This window comes from Corvus kubaryi, unplaced genomic scaffold, assembly GCF_017639235.1.
Source record: "Corvus kubaryi isolate FWS band 111438036 unplaced genomic scaffold, C.kubaryi_AGA036_p1.0 37398, whole genome shotgun sequence".
Taxonomy (NCBI): domain Eukaryota; kingdom Metazoa; phylum Chordata; class Aves; order Passeriformes; family Corvidae; genus Corvus; species Corvus kubaryi.
In genome coordinates this window covers 39815892-39837545 of record NW_024581137.1, presented here as the reverse complement: position 1 = coordinate 39837545, position 21654 = coordinate 39815892, and the positions used below count along the sequence as shown (strand labels likewise).

At 36.1% G+C, this 21654-nt stretch overlaps 1 protein-coding gene across 2 annotated transcripts in view; it reads right to left on the bottom strand.

Annotated features, from left to right (window-relative positions):
* PLXDC2 (plexin domain containing 2) overlaps positions 1 to 21654 on the bottom strand; it is a 261691-nt gene that overhangs the window by 68599 nt on the left and 171438 nt on the right. For both annotated transcript variants that reach the window (XM_042043342.1, XM_042043341.1), the window contains exons 5-6: positions 9898 to 10020; positions 6941 to 7059 (exon numbers count right to left, since the gene is read on the bottom strand). In XM_042043342.1, coding sequence (XP_041899276.1) covers positions 6941 to 7059; positions 9898 to 10020 — 242 coding nt within the window. The remainder of the gene's footprint in view (positions 1 to 6940; positions 7060 to 9897; positions 10021 to 21654) is intronic.

The window sequence follows — 21654 nt, the reverse complement described above, 5'->3', positions numbered from 1 at the left end:
GGCTTGGAAATACTGCTAGCAATACATCAGCTTAAATTTGGCTTGTATCAACTGAGCTCTGATGCAGTTATTGGAGAATGTGACAGAAGGCAGCCAAAAGCCATATTTTCAAATTCTTCAAAATAAAAGTCTCACTAAGTTCAGAAAAAAGTCTATAAATTTTCTGCAGCATGAAAGCTTAAACAAAATAAGATAATTATTCATAGTCTCAGAATACTGGAAAGAAAAGCTTACATTGGCTATCAAAGAAACTGTCTTAAAGGATTTTGAGGAGAGTACTCTAGACAAGCTATTGAAAGTTAAGTTAGAAAAAGCACTGATGAGGAGGATGCAATGGCTTTCTCTTCAAAGTTAGAGAGGAAACAGCAGACGAAGGACACAGTGTATTTGGAATTGGCATTAGTAGGTGTGACAAAATAGACTGGCAAAATTGTCATCTTAAGGCACAAATTGTGTCTGATGCATGAAATGGATAATACTCATTTTTATTGTGTGAATGTAAATCAGAAGTTGCACTCAGCTTTTCTTGAACAAGACTCCTTTCTTTGTAGTCTAGTGCCTTATCACATGTTTGTTGTGAATTTTTGAATTATTGAACAAATTGCATCTTTCCCTCAAAAATTATGAAAACAACAAACTAATTTATCTTTTTGTTTTGTTTTGTTTGTTTTTGTTTTGTTTCTGGGAAGGAGTGATGGGTTCTTGTAGTACTAATGCCACAAGTGGTTATTTTTTTTTAATAAATTCATTTTCATTACAACCTGGTTCAGACTTTGAAAGTTAATAAAATTATGAATGACTCAGTGATATGAGGTACTAAACCAGGATGCAGTAGCCAAGCTGAACAGAAAATACAAAGGAAAACTTCAGGAGAAAGTAGAAAAATTTGAAGCAGAAGTAACAATGGATTTTGCCAAAATCCCTGCAGGTGTCCACACTTCTGTGCTGGGCATTTTAATGAGAGTAAGGAACCTGAAGAATCTTTTCTAAAACAAATAAGAAAGTAGTAGGGTCCAGTCTAACAGAAGAAGGAGTCAAAAATTTGGATATATCTTTTAGAAAGAGGGCTTAGAAGCAAGAGCTTGTGTAAGCTCAAAAAGAAAATTAAATTAGTATAGCCAGCTCTGAAGGGTAGCCTGAATGAAACAATCATACAGTCAGAAATGCAGTCAAAGTAGAAAGCAATCCACTACCCAGGAACACTCTCATTCTCCTGAAAGACTAGTGTCATTATACCTGTATTTACAAAAACATACGTTAATTTTTAAGTTGTGGAAAAAGAAATTGGTAATGTGTGTACTGAGCACCATATTACAGGTGAAATCTTTTGCATGAGATGTCAAGATAAAATGAGCTTTTACCATATGCTGGCTGATTAGGAAACATTCCCTTTTGACAGAAGGCTTGTAGTAAATATTAAAATAATTTTTGGAAAATTACAGCAAAACATAGGTAGCAAGCAAATAGCTGCTGTTCTGGATTTCTCACCTGAATGGCAAGATATGTCATAGCAGGCTGACATGTTAAATAGTTGAGCAGAGAGCTAGGAACATGCAATTGCTAATGGTTATCAAGGGTTTTACTGCATTACCTTCTGAGAATGGCTTTTAGCTAGATTAATTCTAAACCATCTGTTAGCTCTGCCACAGACAATGTGATCTTTTGTGTTGCACAAGTCACCAGTTTATGAATAAACTTCCCATACTAGCACTGAGGCCATTAATGTCTATATTTTGGATTATATACTACAACATTTGGGAGAAGGGTATCTAGAATTTATGCTGAATCCTATGCATCATTGGGATCTGTAATATAGACGGTATTTTTCATCAGACTTCTCAAATTTTATTCTTTTCAACTGTGAAGTCATATCAGAATGTTATTCTTCAAAAAAGAATAAAATCACGGCCTCTAACCTTCTTCTGAAGGAGGTGGTAAGCAGGATGCATTTACTGCCCCACTTCAAAACTGAGTCAAAGATAAGAGCCAGAGTATGTTGCAAAATAATAATTAGTAACACAATAATACTGTTTAGATAGGGTTTTCATTGCCAGTTTCCTAAGTAGTAATTAATTAGTCCACAGGCCTAATTGCATGAAGATTAATCAAGAGTTTTAAATTGCATAAACTAACCACCTCAAAAAACAAAGATCATTTCCATCTTAATATTTTCAATAACAATAAAAGAGGCAAAGAAATGCCAAACATGTATAATGCAGGCAGAATACCCGCTCAGATTATGGAATTTTTGTTTGCTTGGGGTTCTTTCGGTTTGATTTTTTTTTGTGTTTTTTTTTTTGTTTTTCTTTTTTGGCTGTTGTTTGTTTGGGGTTTTTTGTTTGTTTATTTTTGGTTTTTTTTTTGGGGGGGTGGGTTTTTATTTTTTATTTTGTTTTTGGTTTTCAGGAAACAATAGCAAGGTTTGAATTCTTGCTGCTGAAAACAGAGTATTTGCCGTCATGCCTAGCAAGAGCATCAATTTTATTTAACTGCTGGCATTTAATAATTTTCATTCAATTCTGTCTCCTTTTTAGAATAGAAATTCATTCTACTACAAGCCTCTTTTAGAATTATTCTCCAAATCCACATATTGGGCAATTTTGAGCAAATACTTTAACTTTAATAATGGTTTCTGGATGACTACATAAATAGAGAGCCATAACTGTTTAAATGAACAAAGAAAGCCTTTGCCAATGAAATTAAGAAAAATATCCTAAACAATTAACAAGACCTAGGGTACCTTTGCCTAATTTGTTCTGTATTAATCATGGATGAAAAGGGAAACCAAATATTACACAAAGGAACATTAGCTCTAAGCATTAATGGGAAAAGACTATGTAGAATAGTTATTTTCTTTAATAACAAGTGAAACGCTTGAGAATTGAACTTCAGTGACATTTAGAACATAATAAATTCACTACTAATACATAAAAAATATGCCTTTGCCAAAATTCTTCTATACTCCTATGTTCTGCTGGCTAGTTTGCACTGTAATGCATTTTGTATGCAGTAGAGGTACACCTGATGCCTTTAAAGGCCTCCTAGACACAGACACCAGACAGGAGTAAGGGAATAAGGCAGGTATTTATTTGAAAGGCCTTCAAAGGTACCCCCTGGGGAGCCAGGGGCTACTGCCAAGATGGACCCCAAGATGGACGACAGGTCACAAGTTCTTCACACTTTTATAGGCTTGGTTCATTTGCATATCAGGGTTAATTCTCCAATTAAAGCTTCAGTTTAATGATGTAATTTCCCCTCCACTTGCCCCCCTTAGAGGCTCTTTGGTTTATACTTTTTGGGCTTAGGACGGTCTGGGTGTCCTCGGAAAGCAGGCCTGGAGAGGCTTTGTTATGTCTACCTAGCAGGAGAGAGCAGAAATTAACAGGCTACAAGAAACTTCAGAGTTATACACCAAGCAGTACAGAATTTGAAAAATATAAAAGTTAAAACCTAAGGCACCACACCAGTAAAATCATCATGCCAGCTGATGTTTCTTTACATATCAATCATTTGCCAGAATACTAAGAGTTGGTATAAGCAAAGTAATATTTAAAATGGATGCACTGTAAGCAAAGTAAATTGCTAAAGAAATAAATATTTTACTTGTTATAGGACCTTGTTATATTTCAAATTGTTTACACATTTTGAAAATTTGACTGTACAGCTCCTTCTCCTAACAATTAACTCTTCTGAAAGATATTCTGATGTTGCCATATTTCTCTTTTCTGATGGTTCAGCTCCTTTTCTATTTTTTTTTATTTTTTCAATTTTGGATAAAAATTGCAAATTTCATTTTACTTCCTATTGGGGAAAACAACAGAATGCAGAAAACTGGGCAGAGCAACTCCTTTGGTATTCAGCAAACCTCCACTGGGATCCTGTCTTGGTGGTCAATGCCAGGTTTATGAGGTAGCAAACCGGATGTGGGAGCAGGAAGGATGTGAAAAAGAGACTCCCAAATTGTTTGAATAAATAAGAAATAAAATTAAAATTTACCTTTACCTAAAGTGCATTAGACATAAAAGTCCCTAGTTGTATCTGCTTTAAATTTCTAATCACAGTTATTTTACAGGTAGACTCTTCTAGATAAATGCCTGGTGTCACTAATACTGAGGCCCTGTGGGATGCTTTATGAAGCTACTGGCAACCTGTTTGCTGTATTTCTTACATGGTGCTTCAGCTTGGAGACTTTCAATGACAATAACATGAAGACCTCTCAGATTTGCCATACATCACTGTTATTTTTGATGAACTGTGATGCTAAAATAAAATGGCACCAAAAAGACAGTAGAAATCTTGTACAACTTTTAGTCACGCTAGTGAGCACTTACACAAGTAATCTTACTGGAGTTAATGGGGCACCTGACAACATGACTCAGCACCAAGAGAAATGGCTTCAGAAGGAAGGACTTCCTCAGAAAGCAAAGGATTCAGCCCTGGAAAGTAAATAAATTCCTAGCCAGACTTATAAGCACTAGGACCAAGTTTAAAATGATAAGTGTCATGTTTTTCCTTTTCAGACAACTTGTGTCTGATCAGTGATTGGAAATTTTATTTATTTTTCCTCATTTAGGTGAAAGGCTGAGGTAGAGGTAATAGAGTAAAGGCTGCAAATAAGGAGTGTAGTTGTTGGGAAATCTCAGCCTCAAAATCCACTCTTCAAGTAATTCTGATGGAATATTCTAGTTGTAACTTTCCAAAATATTTAGAAACATCTTTTGTCAAAAGATTTACAGATCATTAGTACATTACTATTACCACTTTAAAAAGTCTCTTTCCTTAGTTATGTGCAATAGCGCTAATGTTTGGTAATTCCATTCAGTACAGGAATAACTCATGAAAGGGGATGAGTTCAAAGATTCAGCAGTAGCAAAAAAGCACATTATTCCATTCGCAAATTACAGTTTTTTGTCTCAAGATTAATGAAGAGAACATTAATAACTCCTACCCACAAAAGCAATGTGGTTTTGGAGGAAGCTTCCAGTAGTGTAATGAGAGCAAGCAGCCTGTGCACTGTAGCTCAGAAATTGTCTATCCATGGATTAGATGTCATACTTGCCTGCAATTCTAGGAACGACTTGTGGTAAAGGAGCGGCCCATTTACTCCTGTCTTCCTACATGAATAATGTTTTCCACTACCTGACACTCTGCATCATCATTTGCTTTTGTGAAAAATTTACACAAGATACTTTCAATTTAGAGCAGCAACTTCCATCACCCTTATTAGATCCATTTTGCACAGGGCTGGACAGTAACAGGAGAGCAGTGCATCTCATAACCAGGAATAGAAGTCTCCTGAAAATGTCACCATTTTAATGTCAGAATACATACACAATTCTTGACAAATTTATCTTAAAACTAGTGTCCCTCTGCACCTCTCTAGGTCTTGAAGGCAGGAAATTTTCTGCAGTCTTTAGAAGCTTTTGCTTTTCTTTAAAAAGGTTTCAAGAACAGGAGATAACCAAAGCTTTTAGTGCTCACTCCTTTGATCAAGTATAATGGAGCTCCATTGTACTAAGCAGAGTAAAGCTTACATGAAATCAGATTCAAAATGCAAATAAAATGCATTTTCATAGATGAAGACTGTAGCCTGTACCTAACATTCAGAAAAAAACCCTAAGCAGGCCTTGCATCAGAGTGTCTTTCATAAGACAAAGAAAGTCATGTATGTGGGCATACCAGAAGTTTCTTGTTTCTACAATACTCATCCAGTAAGAACATCTTGCAGAAGTACTTTTTCCAAGCTACAAAGGCATCTGTCTTAAGTGAAGGTATGACTGCTGCTAGTAGAAAAACTCAGATCCTTGTCTAGCTTTCTAGTGAAGGGCAGAGGAATGTTATTATTTCTGCTTCATTAAAGGTGCAAAACACAGACATGAAAAATGTGCCTGAAGGCTCACAAGTGTTTTATAGCAGAGAGAGAAGAGAAAAGAGATTTCTCCAAGTCTGGACAATTGGTTGTATCTCTGATTACAGTTTCTTACCATAAAGAGGATAACTGAGACCTGCATCTTGAAGAGAAAGTCACAGTTTGCATGCCAAACAGATTAAAATAACAAAACAAAACAAAACAGAACAAAAAACCCAAACCAAACAACAACAACAAAAAACCAAACAAAAAAGAAGAAATTATTTTGTCCCTAGAGATTTTTCTACTTTCTGATTCTGATTTGCATGAATCACAGAATCATAGAGTACCAGAAAGGGGACCTCAAGGATCACCTGCTCCAACCTTTCTTGGCAAAAGCACTGAAATTCAACTAGGCTATAGCTTCCAGAGCTTGAGCAACTCTAGAAAAAAAAAAAAAATCAGTCAAAGCAACAACTGGAATTCTGAAATACTTGCAGAATGCACAAGAGCCCATTCAAGACAACATATAGGTGCTATGAAGGCAAACCAAATGGCCTCAATCTAAGCACTTTTATCACCAAACAGATGGGAAACCTCAGAGCTAGCAATACAAGCCAGTTATTTCTTGTTTCAAATACATGAACTTTGAAATATGTGAGTGCCAAAAAATGACAGCTGCAGGAAAAAGGTGACCTTTTAACAATAGCCATTGATTCTAGACTATTTTGAAATAGGTCAAAATTGGATAAACTAATTGAAAAAATTAGATCCTATCTTTCAAAACCCAAGGGAAGTTTACTAAAAAAACAGGAGTTTACTAAATACTTAACACTCACAACCACCCAAAAAAAGTTCAGCTGAAATCCAGAATTAGCACATTTGTGTCATGTTGATGGTTTTAAAATCCATTGTATGAACATCACTTTTACAATAGAATATAATTTTCATCAAAATAGTGATCTTTTAAGCAGTATGATGAAATGATCTTATATAATTGATTTTTCAAATCCCCTCCAAAAATGTAGGGAAATTCCTGACATGTATAAAGTAATTTGTCCACTTACATGACAATTCTCAGACCCAACTTACTTCTTTGTAGCCGAAAATGATACGCCCATCATTGAGAAGGGTGGCCTGAAAAGTGAAACTCCCCAGGTTGTAATTATCCTGCAGATGTACATGGTCCCACTGGACAACTAGCGCTGTGCCTGTGAACCCCAGAGTGGGGGTAAAGAGGCAAAAGGAAGAAAAAAATGTGAGAAATATATTAACTGACTGTAGGAAAAGTACTTAACTGCAGTTACTTGAAACAAGAATAGTGATTTGTCTCTTTTTAGCAACTTTCAGTTCCGTGCCTTGAAATGCCAAAGATATTACAAACACAAGCTGCAATTGAAATCCTCTTCAATGTAGACACCACAGTGCCACGCAAGCACCTCAACTACTGCTAAAGCAAGAGTGGTCAAGTAACTTGTTTGAAATTGCACAAGAAATCAACAACCACTAAAGGTAGGATCACCAGTTGGGGTGTGCTGCCATTACCACTTCTATGCAGTGGTTTTCTTTACACGATATACATAAATCCTGATGACTTTGAAATGTGAAGTGCTAATAGCATTCCCTGCTCACTAAAAGTTATTATTTCAAGAATTAAGATTCTTCCATTAACTATGCTTTAATTAAATAGCTTTATTTTTTTTTTTTTAATGAATGGTGCAAGCCCTTGCTGATGTTCTGCAAATTGAAAAATATTAGGTGTTGGCAATAAATAAATGTAGTTTAAATCAAACTCACTAAGAATTCATAGATGGGGTAAATAATGAGTCTGGTATGCAGAGATTTAGTTGAAAGAGCCTTGTTAATATTCATGGCAGTTCACTGGCTGAATATCTACTTACCACACTAAAAATATTCCTCAAGCAACTTGCACACCCTGTGAGCATGTTTTACAGATGTTGAGACACTTATCACTGAAACTGTGTTTACTGAGAATAACATTTTCATCTTTATATGCCTTCCTCAAAACCTTCTCTTTTTTTGCAGTAATAGGAGTTATGTGCTTTGATTCACACTTTAATTCCCTTTCTTCCTAGAATGTTCATGATACAGTACATATTCAGCTCAATATATTTTTGATAGATCCTTGAAAAATCCTTTGTTACAGATCTGTGCTGTAACTGTCATGAACACATCTTGACAGTGGTTGTCATGAAACTATGAGCATGCAAATTTTGGGTCCACACTGCACCAAGTCCAACACATTGTCCCTTTTGTCTTTCCATATAGTAGATACTCATTAATTGTGCACACAGTGCACAAATAGTGCATTTTTTCCTTTGTGAACACATTCATTAACGACTTTCTGAATATTTATTTGATTGTATTAAATTTTATTTTAAATGTAAATTAGCTTCTAAAATTATTAGAGCAAGATTAGCCAGAATTTCTTCTAGTTAGTCACTGATTACTTCAGATCTACGTGCACCTCAGAACCCCAAGCTAAAATGGAAATCAGCTGCCACCCAAACTGTCGTCTCATCCCAGGGGCTTTTATGTAGATTTGTGTGTACCTAAGTTCCTTGCAGTGAGCTCCATCAGTAAGACTTTGATGGATCCCCACAGTCTGTGCTTGCCCACTACAGATGCTGCTTTATGGCAGAGCACTTACTCATGGGGACAAAGCACGGATGAGTAAGAAATAAGGTGCTGAAGATACAATCTGCTCAGTTCCTTTTTACTTGTGTTAAGATAGAAAATTCTTTGTCCTAAAGCCCATGGAGCTCAAAAGATGATGTATTACCCATGAAAAGGTCTCAAAAATCTCAAAGTACTGTTCAACCTTGTCATGAAAGCCATGTCATACAGCCTGATACATCTGGTGTGAAGGTTGCAAGTCAGGACTATAATGAGAATTAGCAACATCTTCTCCAGAATCCTCAGATTCTTCAAATAAAGATGAAAAATCTCTGGCCATAATGTTAAATAATTTAAAAAGAGAAAATTATATCTTTTTCTGTTTCAAAATTCTTCATGCAAGGAGTAGGATTTTCTCATGTAAGTATTTTACTGGATTTTTAACAAACAAGTGTTGCAATGACTAGATTGTAAGGAAAGGTTATGACTAGGTGTAAAAGCTATAATACATTTTGATAACTGACCTAAAGAATAAAAAATAATATTGGAAATATGAAATGTTTTTGAACATGCTGGAAATTTTTTCTTAAATTCACTATAAATAAACATACATAAAATGGCACAGGTGTACCCAAGATGATTTAGGAGTCATGGATCTCATGATATTAAGTCATGATACTAAACTTTCTAAGTTTTAACTGCCAGTATAGTTGATCACTAAAGGCCTGAGGTAAGACACCAGATGCCTTTTAACCACACAGGCTATGTTTCTAAAATATTGATTATAACTGACTTCAAGAGAAAAATATCCACACATTCAAGGGCTTTGAAACTTCTCACAGAGTTTCAAGTACAACACTGCAGCTTGCCTTTTCCTCTTTCAATCTTTTTTACAAGGAACTGTTGAGAACTCTTGGTGTAGATGAGTGTATTGGATTCCAATTCTGGGACTCCATGAACACTTAGTCATTGACAGGTTTATTAACCTTATCCCTGCCCTGATTCTATGTATTCTTGCTACTGCACTCCACAAATGCTGTTTTCATTTTAGGTAGTGGGCAGATGGTATTCACTATATATATTTTGAAGTAACAGAATTTACCCTGTTATGTAGGACAGATTTTTCCTTTTAAAACTGATAAAATGCACTACTAGCTTGACTTTATGTACTTCAACATCCAGAAGACATCTGCTCGATAAAGAAAAGGCATTCATCACTCTTTACTGTGTTCAAAATTAATAATTACTTATAGATGTCGTCACATGCTTTATACAGCCTCTAAAATAAGAAAAAAAAAAAGAACAAAAAATTTTTAAAAAATCCTCACTGTTTCCTTCAAAAATAGTTATTTAGGAAAATAAGAAGAGCCAAGGGATACAGACACATTTATTTATCAAGGACTGCTACATACCATTATCAAAGTATCTGACTGTTGAATTTCTTGACACACTGGGGTCAAAATTTGCCATTAAGGGTGCAATATATTGAGTAGCTGTTAGCATTCGATGCACAACTTCTCCAGTATATATGAAACCTACAATAAAAAAAAAAATGAGACCATTTCAGTAAATTCTGAAAAGATTTAATAGAATGGCAGGTTGAGTTAGGCATTGCCAGATCATTAAAGGGTCATCTGAGAGAAATTAATCCCACCACAAATTTTACAGTGAATTATATAAGAGCTAAAATTTCAGAAAAACGTCTGTGATGGCTGCCAAAAAAACAAGATCCAAAATGAATAATGGAACAAATAGTTCAAGAAGGTTTTGTATAGAAATAAAAACAGTGAAAACTCAAGGAAGAATAACTCCAGTTAAGGGCAAAATGCAAGTCTGTGGCACTATGAAAATAAGCCATTTACCACCAGGCATATTCCATAGTGCTTTCTTCCATCCTTTCCAAAAATCTGCAGTTTGTTTTGCTCATGCTCTTTGTGACCTCTTTAAAAGTTAGTCTAACCCTTTTTCATATTTCTAGAGACACAGAGTAAGGGACTATTTCAGACAGGAGGTGACAACCTTTAAAGAAAAAAAAGTCAGATGAAGAGTGGAACAGATAAGACTTTTTCAGGATTATAAGGCAAGTGACACTTCTACTACATTCTCTGCTGTGTCAGGTCTCACTAGTCTGCCCTATTCATCCCTGAATTGACAGTAGTCCTCAGAACAACAGTAGGCTTCTTTCATCTGAAGTGCTCATCCAAAACCTCTTACTGTTTGGAATTGGAGTCCTTCCTTTGGAAGAAGACCAATCATCTATGGTGAATACAGTAATCCTGCAGTTTTCTTCAAAGCAAAAATCAGTGTATTTTAATGGCAAGAACCTTCTTCTATTTTAAACAATAAATGGTCTACAAATAAACCTGTGTTGTTTAGGTTTGCCAACTTCAACTGGCTAATGGAACTAATTACTTTAAGTGCCCCAGACCAAAGCTTGACTTAAAAACTCCCATTGCCCTAGAATGAGTCTTTTTGTTACCCCTTGCCTTTAAGTTAATTTGAGCTACAGTCAGATCTTTAAAACTGAGGTTTGCATATTACCTCTCCTCCTAAAGTGTTTACCAGATGGTACCTGATGATGTTTTTGCTTTTTCTACTTCTATTGATTCAGTGACGTATATTCCAACAGCAAACATCTCAACAACCAGAATAATATTAGAGTTGAAAATTTTCTAACATGAAAAATGTTATTAGAAAGACATATCAAAGAAATATAATTCTTTACTGGCAAATTATAGCATTATTTTAAACACTATTTATGCTGGTTTATGTTTCTTTTTCCATCTTCAATCATATTGAGAGTCTCCCTCTGCAACACCTTTCATTGCTAAGCCCAAGAGATCCTTTCTTCTTACATTTAGTATCATGGCAATACAACAGTGATGAAGGAGCCTATAAATCTAACTCTAAAACATGATTGTGAAGTTCCAAAACCAAATAAGAACCTGATCAAAACTGCTGTTAATGTATAGCATTAAAAACTATTAGTGTGCAACCTCACTTTCTTAACAATATCTCCATCCTAACCACTGTGAGATGAGAGGGTTCATTAACAGATTTCTTCGATATTATATAGGAAATCTCTGAGTGCATGAAAAAATAAGTTTCTGGAGTGCTTTAGGCATCCTTCTACTCCTGTACTCTTCTGAAATATGTAGTTAAATGCTTGGCAACAGCTCATGGAACTAGTTCTAGAAGTCATAAGATGCTATAAACAAACAGATAAACAAAGTGATTCTCTGGAGTAATTCTCCTGCATGACTGCTTATAGTTCTGTGAAGTCAACTCATGTGGTAGTGATAGGAGACCTAAGAAAAAGTCAAGTGTGGGGAAAATAAAACAAGATTCACTTGCAAAGATTTGGCATCTGCCAAAGGGGTGACCTAGGAACTGAGCTGTTTTTTCTTCATTTAAAACATATCTATGTATTCAAAAGATACAGTATGTTAATATCTGGGCACTCCCTAAGTACTAAATTAATTCTTAGGATTAAACAAAAACTTTTTTTTTTTCTGTAGGGGGCAGAGGGGAAGATTGGGAGGCAGATTCCTCCAATTGAATATCTAAAGACCACTTCTCTCTTTTGGTAATTGATAGGGAGAGAGAAACACCAGTTTAAAAAGAGAATCTGCCCACACATACTTACAAGTCATTTATAAATGTAAGTTTTCAGAATACACAAGTCTGGCTAATTTTATTCTATTACTTATTTTGGGATAGCCAACTACCTTGTTAAAGTATAGTCCCTGAAAGGCATTTTTACTATTTCCTGCTTATTACTGTTTGCTGCTAATGTCATTCCCTTGATAAATAATCCCTTATGCTTATTTAGACATTTTTAATATGTATGATTTCACAGAAGTGTATTTCATATTATGTGTTGCTTATTATCCCTGTGGACATGTCCACACATCTTTTAACACAGCTGTGGGTAGGTCTATACCTTTGAAACCATTCCTCAAAAATATTTTGAAGATAATACAAACAAAACCTTTGAATCTATATTCATATATTATAATTAGCCTTAACAGTTCACTACTTATTCATCCCTTGCACAATGATCCTACATTTACACAGTTTCCCTTTCATGCTTTTGTCCCATTTACAGTATAAATGTCACCCTTGTAACTAATAATGAGGCAGATACAATAGGAAAAGAAAGGACTTAATTGTGCTGAAACACATAACTAAGTAAATCAGCCCAAGTAATTAGTAACCACAAAGCGTATTTCGAAGTGTTTGCCGGATGCAGCTCTACTATAAACAAAAATGGAAAGCAGGAGGTGGATGATAGCTGGGAAGCAGGCAGGCCTTGCATGAAGATCATTCTAATGAGAACTCCAGTCATGCATTGGAACAACTTGAAAAGAAACACAAAGTCATTTCAAATCATCCCAGAGATTCAAAAGATGAAGCCACCGTTGACCATGGACATTTTATCATTGCAACTATGACTTAAAAAGAGCAGCAAATGTAAAATTAACTTATTCTGGAATGGAATTCTGCAGAAAATTGGCTTATGTTATCTGCGACCTAATTTTCTGACAATGCTAAATGCTCATGGTTGATTCATTTAGTCAAGGAAGAATTTTTCAGACCTGCAATTTCCTGAACCACTTAATCTCTCCTTTGTGGGAGGCATTGGTAGAGCTCTTTTCCAAAACCTCCACAGGCTATACCTAGAAGAATAATATGCTCCTAAATACTGGAATGAAGACAAATGGGGAAAAGTGCTCAGCATTTTGTAAGTTTAATATGTACATATAAATTTAACTAAAACTAAGGCTGAACTAATACTAAAACCACTTGTAAATCAAGAAGAGTATACTTCTAGTTCTCAGTGTACAAATTTACTCACACAAATGAAAAAAAAAATATAACCACTTAAGCATGAAAGTACAGTCCCACTTGATGTAGGACCCTGACTTGATTTAAAAATGCATTTTATGTCTGAATTTACCCATTCCAAAATATGCTTCTTATCTGTTGCACGCTAACATATTAAGTTTACAAAGAAAATTTAATGTACAAGGTTACAACACTCTGCACATGAGATTTCTGTGACTTCCTTTTTTATATTCCTAACTGTGCACAAACTCAGTATCACTTGGAAAGTTTTTTGACAGTTTGCCAACAGAATAACAAAATATAGTTTCAAGGCAGCACAGGCAATGAGTCCTTTGAAATTGCTATTGTGTGTCTAAAGAGAGGGTAGGATATGGGATATGTAGACAACAACAACAACAAAAAAAGAAAGATCTAGGTTGATAACCATCTTATAAGATAGCTGATAACTAACTTGTAAGATAAATCCTTGTCTCTCTCTGTGGTGGCTTGACTTTTGCCATCTGCCCCATGTCCACCCAGCTGCTCTCTCAGAGCCCTTCCTCAACAGGATAAGGGGACTAAATAAATTGAAAAAATGTGTGTGTCCAGACATAAACAGAGAAAACACTTGCCAGTTGCTGTCATGGGCAAGAAAGAATTGACTTGGGGAAAGTTAATTTAATTCACTGCCAGATAAAATAGGTTTGCATAGAGGGAAAGAAAGACAGATTAAAACACCTTCCCTCCACCCCTCCCTTTACCCCAGGCTTAGTTAGTTAGTGTCACTCCTTTATTCCCAACTTCTCTACCTCCTCTTCCCCACTGAGCAGTGGATGGGGAATGTGACTTGTGGTCAGTTCATAACACTTCATCTGTGTCACTCCTTTCTCCTCTCATTTTTTTCCTATTCCACTGCAGATCTTTCCCATGGGCTGCAGTCCTTTAGGATAAACCTGCCCCAGTGAGAATCCTCCACAGGCCGTGGTTCCTCCAGGACATTTCCACCTCTCCAGTGCGGGGTCCTCCAGAGGCTGCAATGTGGGTATCTGCTTCAGTGTGACTCTTCCACGGCCTGTGAAGAAATACCTGCTCCAGCCTGGTCTCCTCCACAGATGCTTTGGTGCCTGGACAACCTCGTCCCTCTTTTCTCTCCTTGGCATTCACAGTGGTTTTTCTCATGCTTTTTGCCTCACTCCTGACATTGAGGTGCAACATTTTTTACCCTTTCTTAAATAAGTTCGCCTAGAGGTGCCACCAGGGTGATTCACGGGCTCAGCTGTCCCCTGCAGTGGACCTGTCCCCTGCAGTGGACCTGTCTCTGTCCAGCCCCTCACCTGCTTCTATAGAGGCAGTCACCCAACTACCTAAACATTACCACAACCTCTAATACAACCCAAAACTTAACCTAATATTTTGATCGTTTTATATATTACTTATGCCATATTTTACCTAGTATGCAAAAATAACATTATTTACCTGAATCATTGGAATTTCTTGTATCTTGTTAAGAGTTTTTAAAATTTACTTATTTTTAGTTTAGTAATTTTATAGTAGAAGATAGGTGGAAAGTTGCAGCTGAAACAGTACTTAACATACCAGTCTTACTCTCAGTAATTGTTAGCTCTTGCCCAGGTCAGGTTACTTACACTGTATAATACCTTTTGTCTTCCAGAAAGGAAAAAATGTTCTGGCAAAAAGAAAATAAGAGAGAAAAAGAACCATTGTGTCTGCTGGTGCTAAATAACTGCAGTGAAATAAGTTGATGTGAAATTATACCTTCAAATAGCCACGTCATTGCTTTCATAAAGAGCACATAAAATTTATAATTGATTGATCCAGAGTGGCAAGTTTTCTCTTTGGTTGAAAGTCTAGGGTGATATAGGATTTTTTTGTAATTGTTTTGATTAATGGTGCTGAGAATCTTGACTAGCATTTTATTTTCAGGATGTTTCTTGTTTTACATCTCACTGCTTCTGACATACCACATTTTTATCTTACATTCTTTTTCTTCTCTTCAGCAGTAACAGTAAAAACCTGATGAATCTATTCTTGTTTCTGGAAATAAACTACACAAGAGACATTTACATTCAATGGAAAGATGGCAAGATATGGGGAAATAAAATATCAGGAGTAGTGTTGCTCATGTATTTTTTTGGTGAAGCTGAAAAGTGTTGCATAGGCTTATAAAGGATAGCCCAAAACACTGCACTGTTTTCAACTATGCTGAAATGTGCTTTGCCTGTGCTTTTCCTGATATTTCTCCACCAACTATTTCTTTATTAAGCAAATTCAAGAATATGTTATGCTATTAAGCCCCTAAAATACATTGCAATGCTGAATTCTAGAAACAGATAATGCAATTTACTTTCATGCCTTGTCCTATATAGCCACTTTAATTTTTCTTTGATATTTCAGTGAAGTAAGCTTTAAGTAATGTCATTTATCCCCAGATGGCTAATTTATTGTTATGTCTGTAGAAGACTGTTATCATCACTGTAATTGACTGAAGATTACAGTGTAATTAAACAAAAGGATAACAGTAACTCCAGATCCCTCAGACAATCCATGAAAGTTAAATACCTTAATGAGCTTTCAAGATCAGTGTAAAATGAACCAATCTCTCATGCTATTTTATGATTTTTCCCAGCCTTCTGGGAAAAATGAATTAAAGAGAGATTATACATATTTTTTTGCTTTGCTTTTGCTTGACTAGATTGAATGTCTAACACATTTCTTCTTTTGGCCTGAAAAGTGGGCTATCTGAAAGCTAAACCCCAGAAGGCATGGGCATAACAGTGTTTCTTAATTGCATAACCTTACAAGGTCTTCCTGTGAATCTGTGCATGAGGGTAAAAAGAAAAGCTACCCACAATTCTCTTACTCTTCTCTGTACTTCTGTGTTATCTTATGTAGATATTTAAAGGCCAGAAAATTAGTTTTTCACCATTATTTTTCCTGCTGCTTTGTTAATACTTAAAGCAAGCATTATCTGGAAAATTTGAGAACGTGCAATGTATGACATTGAGTAAATGTCAGTAAGTTTTCCAGCTTGCTCTAGTTTCTCTGCTATTCACCCTCTTTGTGAAAAGTACGTGATCCCGTGGAATATAATCCATTCTGATTAATATCCTATTCAGCTCAATGAAGGAATTTAGGGGATAACATATCGTGAAACTCTTCCAGTAGATGTTTTTCTTTTGACATGCCACAAGACATGCCTTGTCAGGAGACTGTTAGATACCACTAGGTAGAACATGGGAGCAAGAGGACTTTTAAGTAAGGACAATGATGGACAGCAAAGAACTTGCAAATATAATTGTAACTGAAGTGTCTGTTCACATACTTTTAATGACTCTAAATTGCAATGCTCTAAACTTCAGGAGAAAGAAACCCAAATGTTATGTAGAATCTAATGACTTGTATCTGTTCCTCTCTGATCATTCACGTACTTCCTTAGAGAAAATTCTTGGACAGAGGCATGAAATATGTTATCTACTCGGTGAGACACCACCATGTGATAGCTCCCAAGGGCCTCTCAGCTTCAGGCAAAGACCAACACAGTTCCTAGACAGGCTGGAAGCAGACAAAAGAGGTTGATAGGAGGATTATCTCAGTTGGGACAAATATCATAGCAGCTGTGTCATTGTAGTATCTTTGGCGCTGCTGAATCCTTGGAAGAGGCTTGAATAGAGCTGTTAGAGGGAAATCTAATTTTGCAGTCTGTTTCTAGCATTTTGCAGTCTGTTTCTATTATTTTGCAGTCTATTTCTGCTATTTACTGGTTGGATAAAACATCTTCATGCCTGAACAGCTCTTGTCATCAATAAAAAAGTTTGGATGGTACTGGATGGTTTTTGGATGGTCTTTTAATGTTTGAAGACATTTAATATAATGGGTTTCATGTTTGAATCAAACTGTTGTAATATCAATACAGATTTTTTTCTTTTGCTGCTGTCTCTCTCCTTCTATATTGCCACAGAGTCTAATAAAAATAACTGTCATAAGCTTTTATGCTTGCTCTGCTTATTCTCCTCTTTCTTCCATCTAACTTTTAAAGTTATTTGTTACCTGATAAATCACAGGCAATTTGAATCATATGATACACAGGAATTAAAAAAAAATGAAAGACTTTCTGGTCATGATGAAGTCATTATTCTCCAATGTTTCAAAAAATTCAGTAATGAAAAGAAAAATAGAGTTAGAAAAATGCTCAATGCCATCAAACTGGGTTGTCATTCATTCTATAGAAGTTTGAAGCAACAAGGTTGCAGAAGACAAAAAAAAATTTTTCAAAATTTAAAAAGCCTGCTTAAAATTTATTCATAACTGAAAGACAGTTTGGTGGATGTCTGGGTTTCTACTGCAACAAATCAATGTTATTTGAAATACAACTTTGGGGGTTTTATGTAGAGTCTACTTCCACACTCATTGTATAATGCTATTGCATGCTTGTATTAATCCTTCACAAACTACTTAAGCTACATCCACATAAAAAGCCAGCACACAGCATGTCAGGGAAGACTGCAGAGGCTAACATGAAACATTAGAGAAGTTTCAGACACCATTAAATTACATTTCACATACATACATAAAAAAATAACACTGAAATAGCATGTAATGAAGATGGTTTTTATTCTATCAGGAACTTTTCAGAAGGGATTTTAGCTCTGTGTTGCTCTACTGTCAACATCCTGCCACAACTACGTGCTGTCTGATGCCTTGTTCTCCCACCACATATGTTTGTGCTGGACAGAGTTCAGAGAGGTGAGGCAGCATGGGTTTGCCTCAAGCAGAACTATTCAGCAGTGAATGTACAGCTCAAAACAGTGAGATAGCAGCTGGTAAATGTCCATGTGCAACTTGGGCTTCAGGGGAGGCAAGCTATGTTTGCGTGTTTCAAAAGAGGTTCTTCTTCATATGTGTTACTCAGTTAAAGGTTGTGTGAATATAAGCATATTAACCTGTTCTCTGGTTCAACTCTGCATCCCAAGAAGACTCTAATGCAGCCACTGTAAAGGAAAAGCAGGTAGCTCTGCCCCTTTCTGTCATTTTGGCCTGATGCCCAGGACTAGATACACGACTCATCAAATTTCACCACCAATTCATATCTCATCTTAGTGAAATTAATGGCAGGCAATGCTTTGAATGAGGAACCTCTACCCTGGATCAAAAGTAAATAAACCCCAAACCAAACCTTTTTGATCAAGATCAGTTTGCCTGTCTATCTCTTGGTGCAGTGGACAAATGTTGTGTAGGCAGCAAAGGTGGCAGGCTGCAGGTGGTGCAGGTGGTGAGGAACACACAACAAGCAGGGACAACAATACCCAGCCAGATTTGTAACAGACACACTGTATCCTGAAGCTGAGACAATTTTGGTCTTGTCCATTCTTTGCCTCCTTTGTCCACTTGTTACCTCACAATCATTTTGGGCTACGCTCTTCAGTTGTGGAGCTTATCTATGAAAACATCTGGCTTAGAGAGACATGAGCAGAACTAAACAGAGAAAAGGCAAAAATCTAATTGGGGAAAATCTAGAATATATTAGTCTCAGTGTTTAGAATCCGGGAATTAAATCACATTATCTTTGGTATCATCAGTAATTCCCTTGGGTTTCCTCTCTTTTGCTACATTAGTTTACATTAATGCAAATTACATTACATGAAAGCACTGTATTGATCTGTAATTTAAAGCACACAAAAAAACCTTCTGCAAACAGGTGGGGAAATGGACCAATTTCCCTTCCATAAAGAGAAATATTGCCTATATCAAGTGTTTCTCTATGATCTTTCAGTTTTTATAAAATTTCAATACTAAAGACCTTCATGGTCTTTACCATCCTGGTCATACACAACTTTGTAATACATAATGGGAATGGGAAGGCCAAAACGTCTTTCTCAGTGCAGTTAATACAGGAAGATATTCACCCAGATCCAAAAAGATGAAACTTTCTCTCTAAGCAAGAAACTTAACAAAAGTCCCATAATGATGTCAGGAAAATCTGCACTGTCAAACTGGCTAATTACGCTGCTGTCTTTTCAAATTAATTATTTTAATTAAAGAAAAAGCTTGCCCTTATCTTCCTATTAGAACAGGACTGGTGCTGTATCATGGTTCCAAGTCCAACGTTTTAATAGTCTGACCAAAAAGAATAAATGACCAAAAAAAAAAAAAAAAAAAAAAATCAGTACTAGTTTGAACGAAATGATTACAAATTTCTGTCATAGGAAGTATACTAGCTTCAACTTTGAACAAAAAGACTGAAGTAAAAGTGACACCTTTATGGTTTCTATTTTAAAATAGTGTTTGTGTGTGTGAATAAACACTCTAAAGGGAAGAGTGAAATTACTTCTCTTATGGACATAAAAAAAAAGGAAAGCTCTTTGGTACTACTTCAAGACATTTTTAAAATGTGGGTGTCCCTTTAAGAAACCTGTTTTGGAGTTGTGCAGGCAGAAGTTGAGGAGCACAAGGGAATTGATCCTTCCATCTGAAGACCTCAAACTTGTGATAACCCATCTTTTTTGTCTTTTCCATATAGTTAGAGTGAGGAAATAGGCCATGGCTAGGCCGTGGGTGGCATGTAGAGTGCTGTTCAGAGTTCAGCTTGTCATAGGCCTAAAAAGCCATCAGTAGGAAGCTGATTTGTGTGCAACCTCTGCAAAGCCTTTTAGTAAATATAGTTCTGCCAAGTCTCATGGCTGGTTTTTAACACATTTTTAACTGGTTCAAGTGTAGTCATCAGTGGAATGCTGCACATGCTGTGATGGATTGCCTGGGCACTTTATTGTACAACAGCACTAGCCCTGCCAGGCGGTGCCTCATAGCACCAGGGAGCATGTACTAACAGAAACATCAAACTGGGTTTTATGTTTCTGTGCCTCAGTAAAAGTACACAGGAAAACACATGGTTCATGTCTTTTAGACATTTGCAAAAGACTGGGTCATGTTTCATAAATTCACTATGCATTGGTACATGATCGGAAAGAAACTCTAAATGACTGAGATTGAAAATGTTTTATGTAGGTTTTCTGACCATCACACGATGAGCTAAAATAGGACTATTGGAGGAAGAGGCATAAGAACTAAACAGAAAATGTCTTTAGACTAAACTAGACCAAAAATTAATTTCTAAAAAATGGAAGACTTAAGTTACAATGTTGTTCTATGTTATGGAAGACATATGATATAATGCACACTTCACACTGATGATAAATGTTGGTCATTTAATCATATGGTAACTTACAAGCAGCAATAGGATATCTGTGGTAAATGCCATGTAATCGCAGGATTCATAAACAGTGATCTCTGCCTCCTAAGCCAAAGTGCAGGTTACAACATAATTATGTTTAGACTCAGTAAAAGTAATCATCAGATGTGGCTGGATTGTATTTGCCAAGAAAAAGCCATTTAGGGTCTGCCTAAAGAAAACATGTTCATTCCTTTCAACATTAGGAGCTGGTGAAGCATAACTGTAGCCCCATGACTCATCACCCACCCAAAAGATAAAAGTCATATCAGGAAACCTCGAAGTCTAGTCTTAATGTAGAAAGCCTTAGACAGACATTAGCTGTAATGAGGATAAGGCTGTTTCATCATGCTTTGGTGGAAAATGTCTGTCTGCGGCAAAGGACACAATAGGCTGCTCTTCACATCAGATGACAGCTATAGAAAAGTGGTGAAAGTTTTTTCCATGAGCGTTTTAACCACTTCCTTTTGAATGAATAACAAAATGGAGAGCATGGATTAAACCACCAAGATGCAAGAAGAAAATCTTACCTCCCATGAAATCCCAGAAAACAAAATACAGTCATGTTCTCATTCTATTATTTTTTTAAGAAATAAAGTTCCTGAAAGATTAAATTCAGGAAGCATGCACAGGCAGGTGCTGAAACAAAACTGCTTTCAGCTACCACCTGCACTCATAGTTGTTTTCATTGTTGCAGGTCATGAATGGCAGCAGAGGGAAAATGGAGAACCTATGAATTTTTTTACTTCATTCAGTTTGAACAAAACAATGCAGGTTCTATTTATTTCCCTTGAGAGAGTGTAGCATATGGCTTGTCATCCTTCTGTCTGCTGTCATGGCTCCATTAGAGAACTGATTATTACTTTTTACTCTTGTACAAAATTTACCCCCAGAAGCTGCTACTTTCACAAGTTGCCATCAGTATGGCAACTCACATTCGATTTTTGAGGAACACAATTACTTGTTCAGAGTATATGATCTCATTAGATAAGGTGCATATACTTCTTAATAGAGGGAAAAAACCACATTTTTTTTTACCACAGGATTTGATGACCTTTGTCAAGAAGTTAAGAAAAAGCCAGCAAGAAAAGATTTC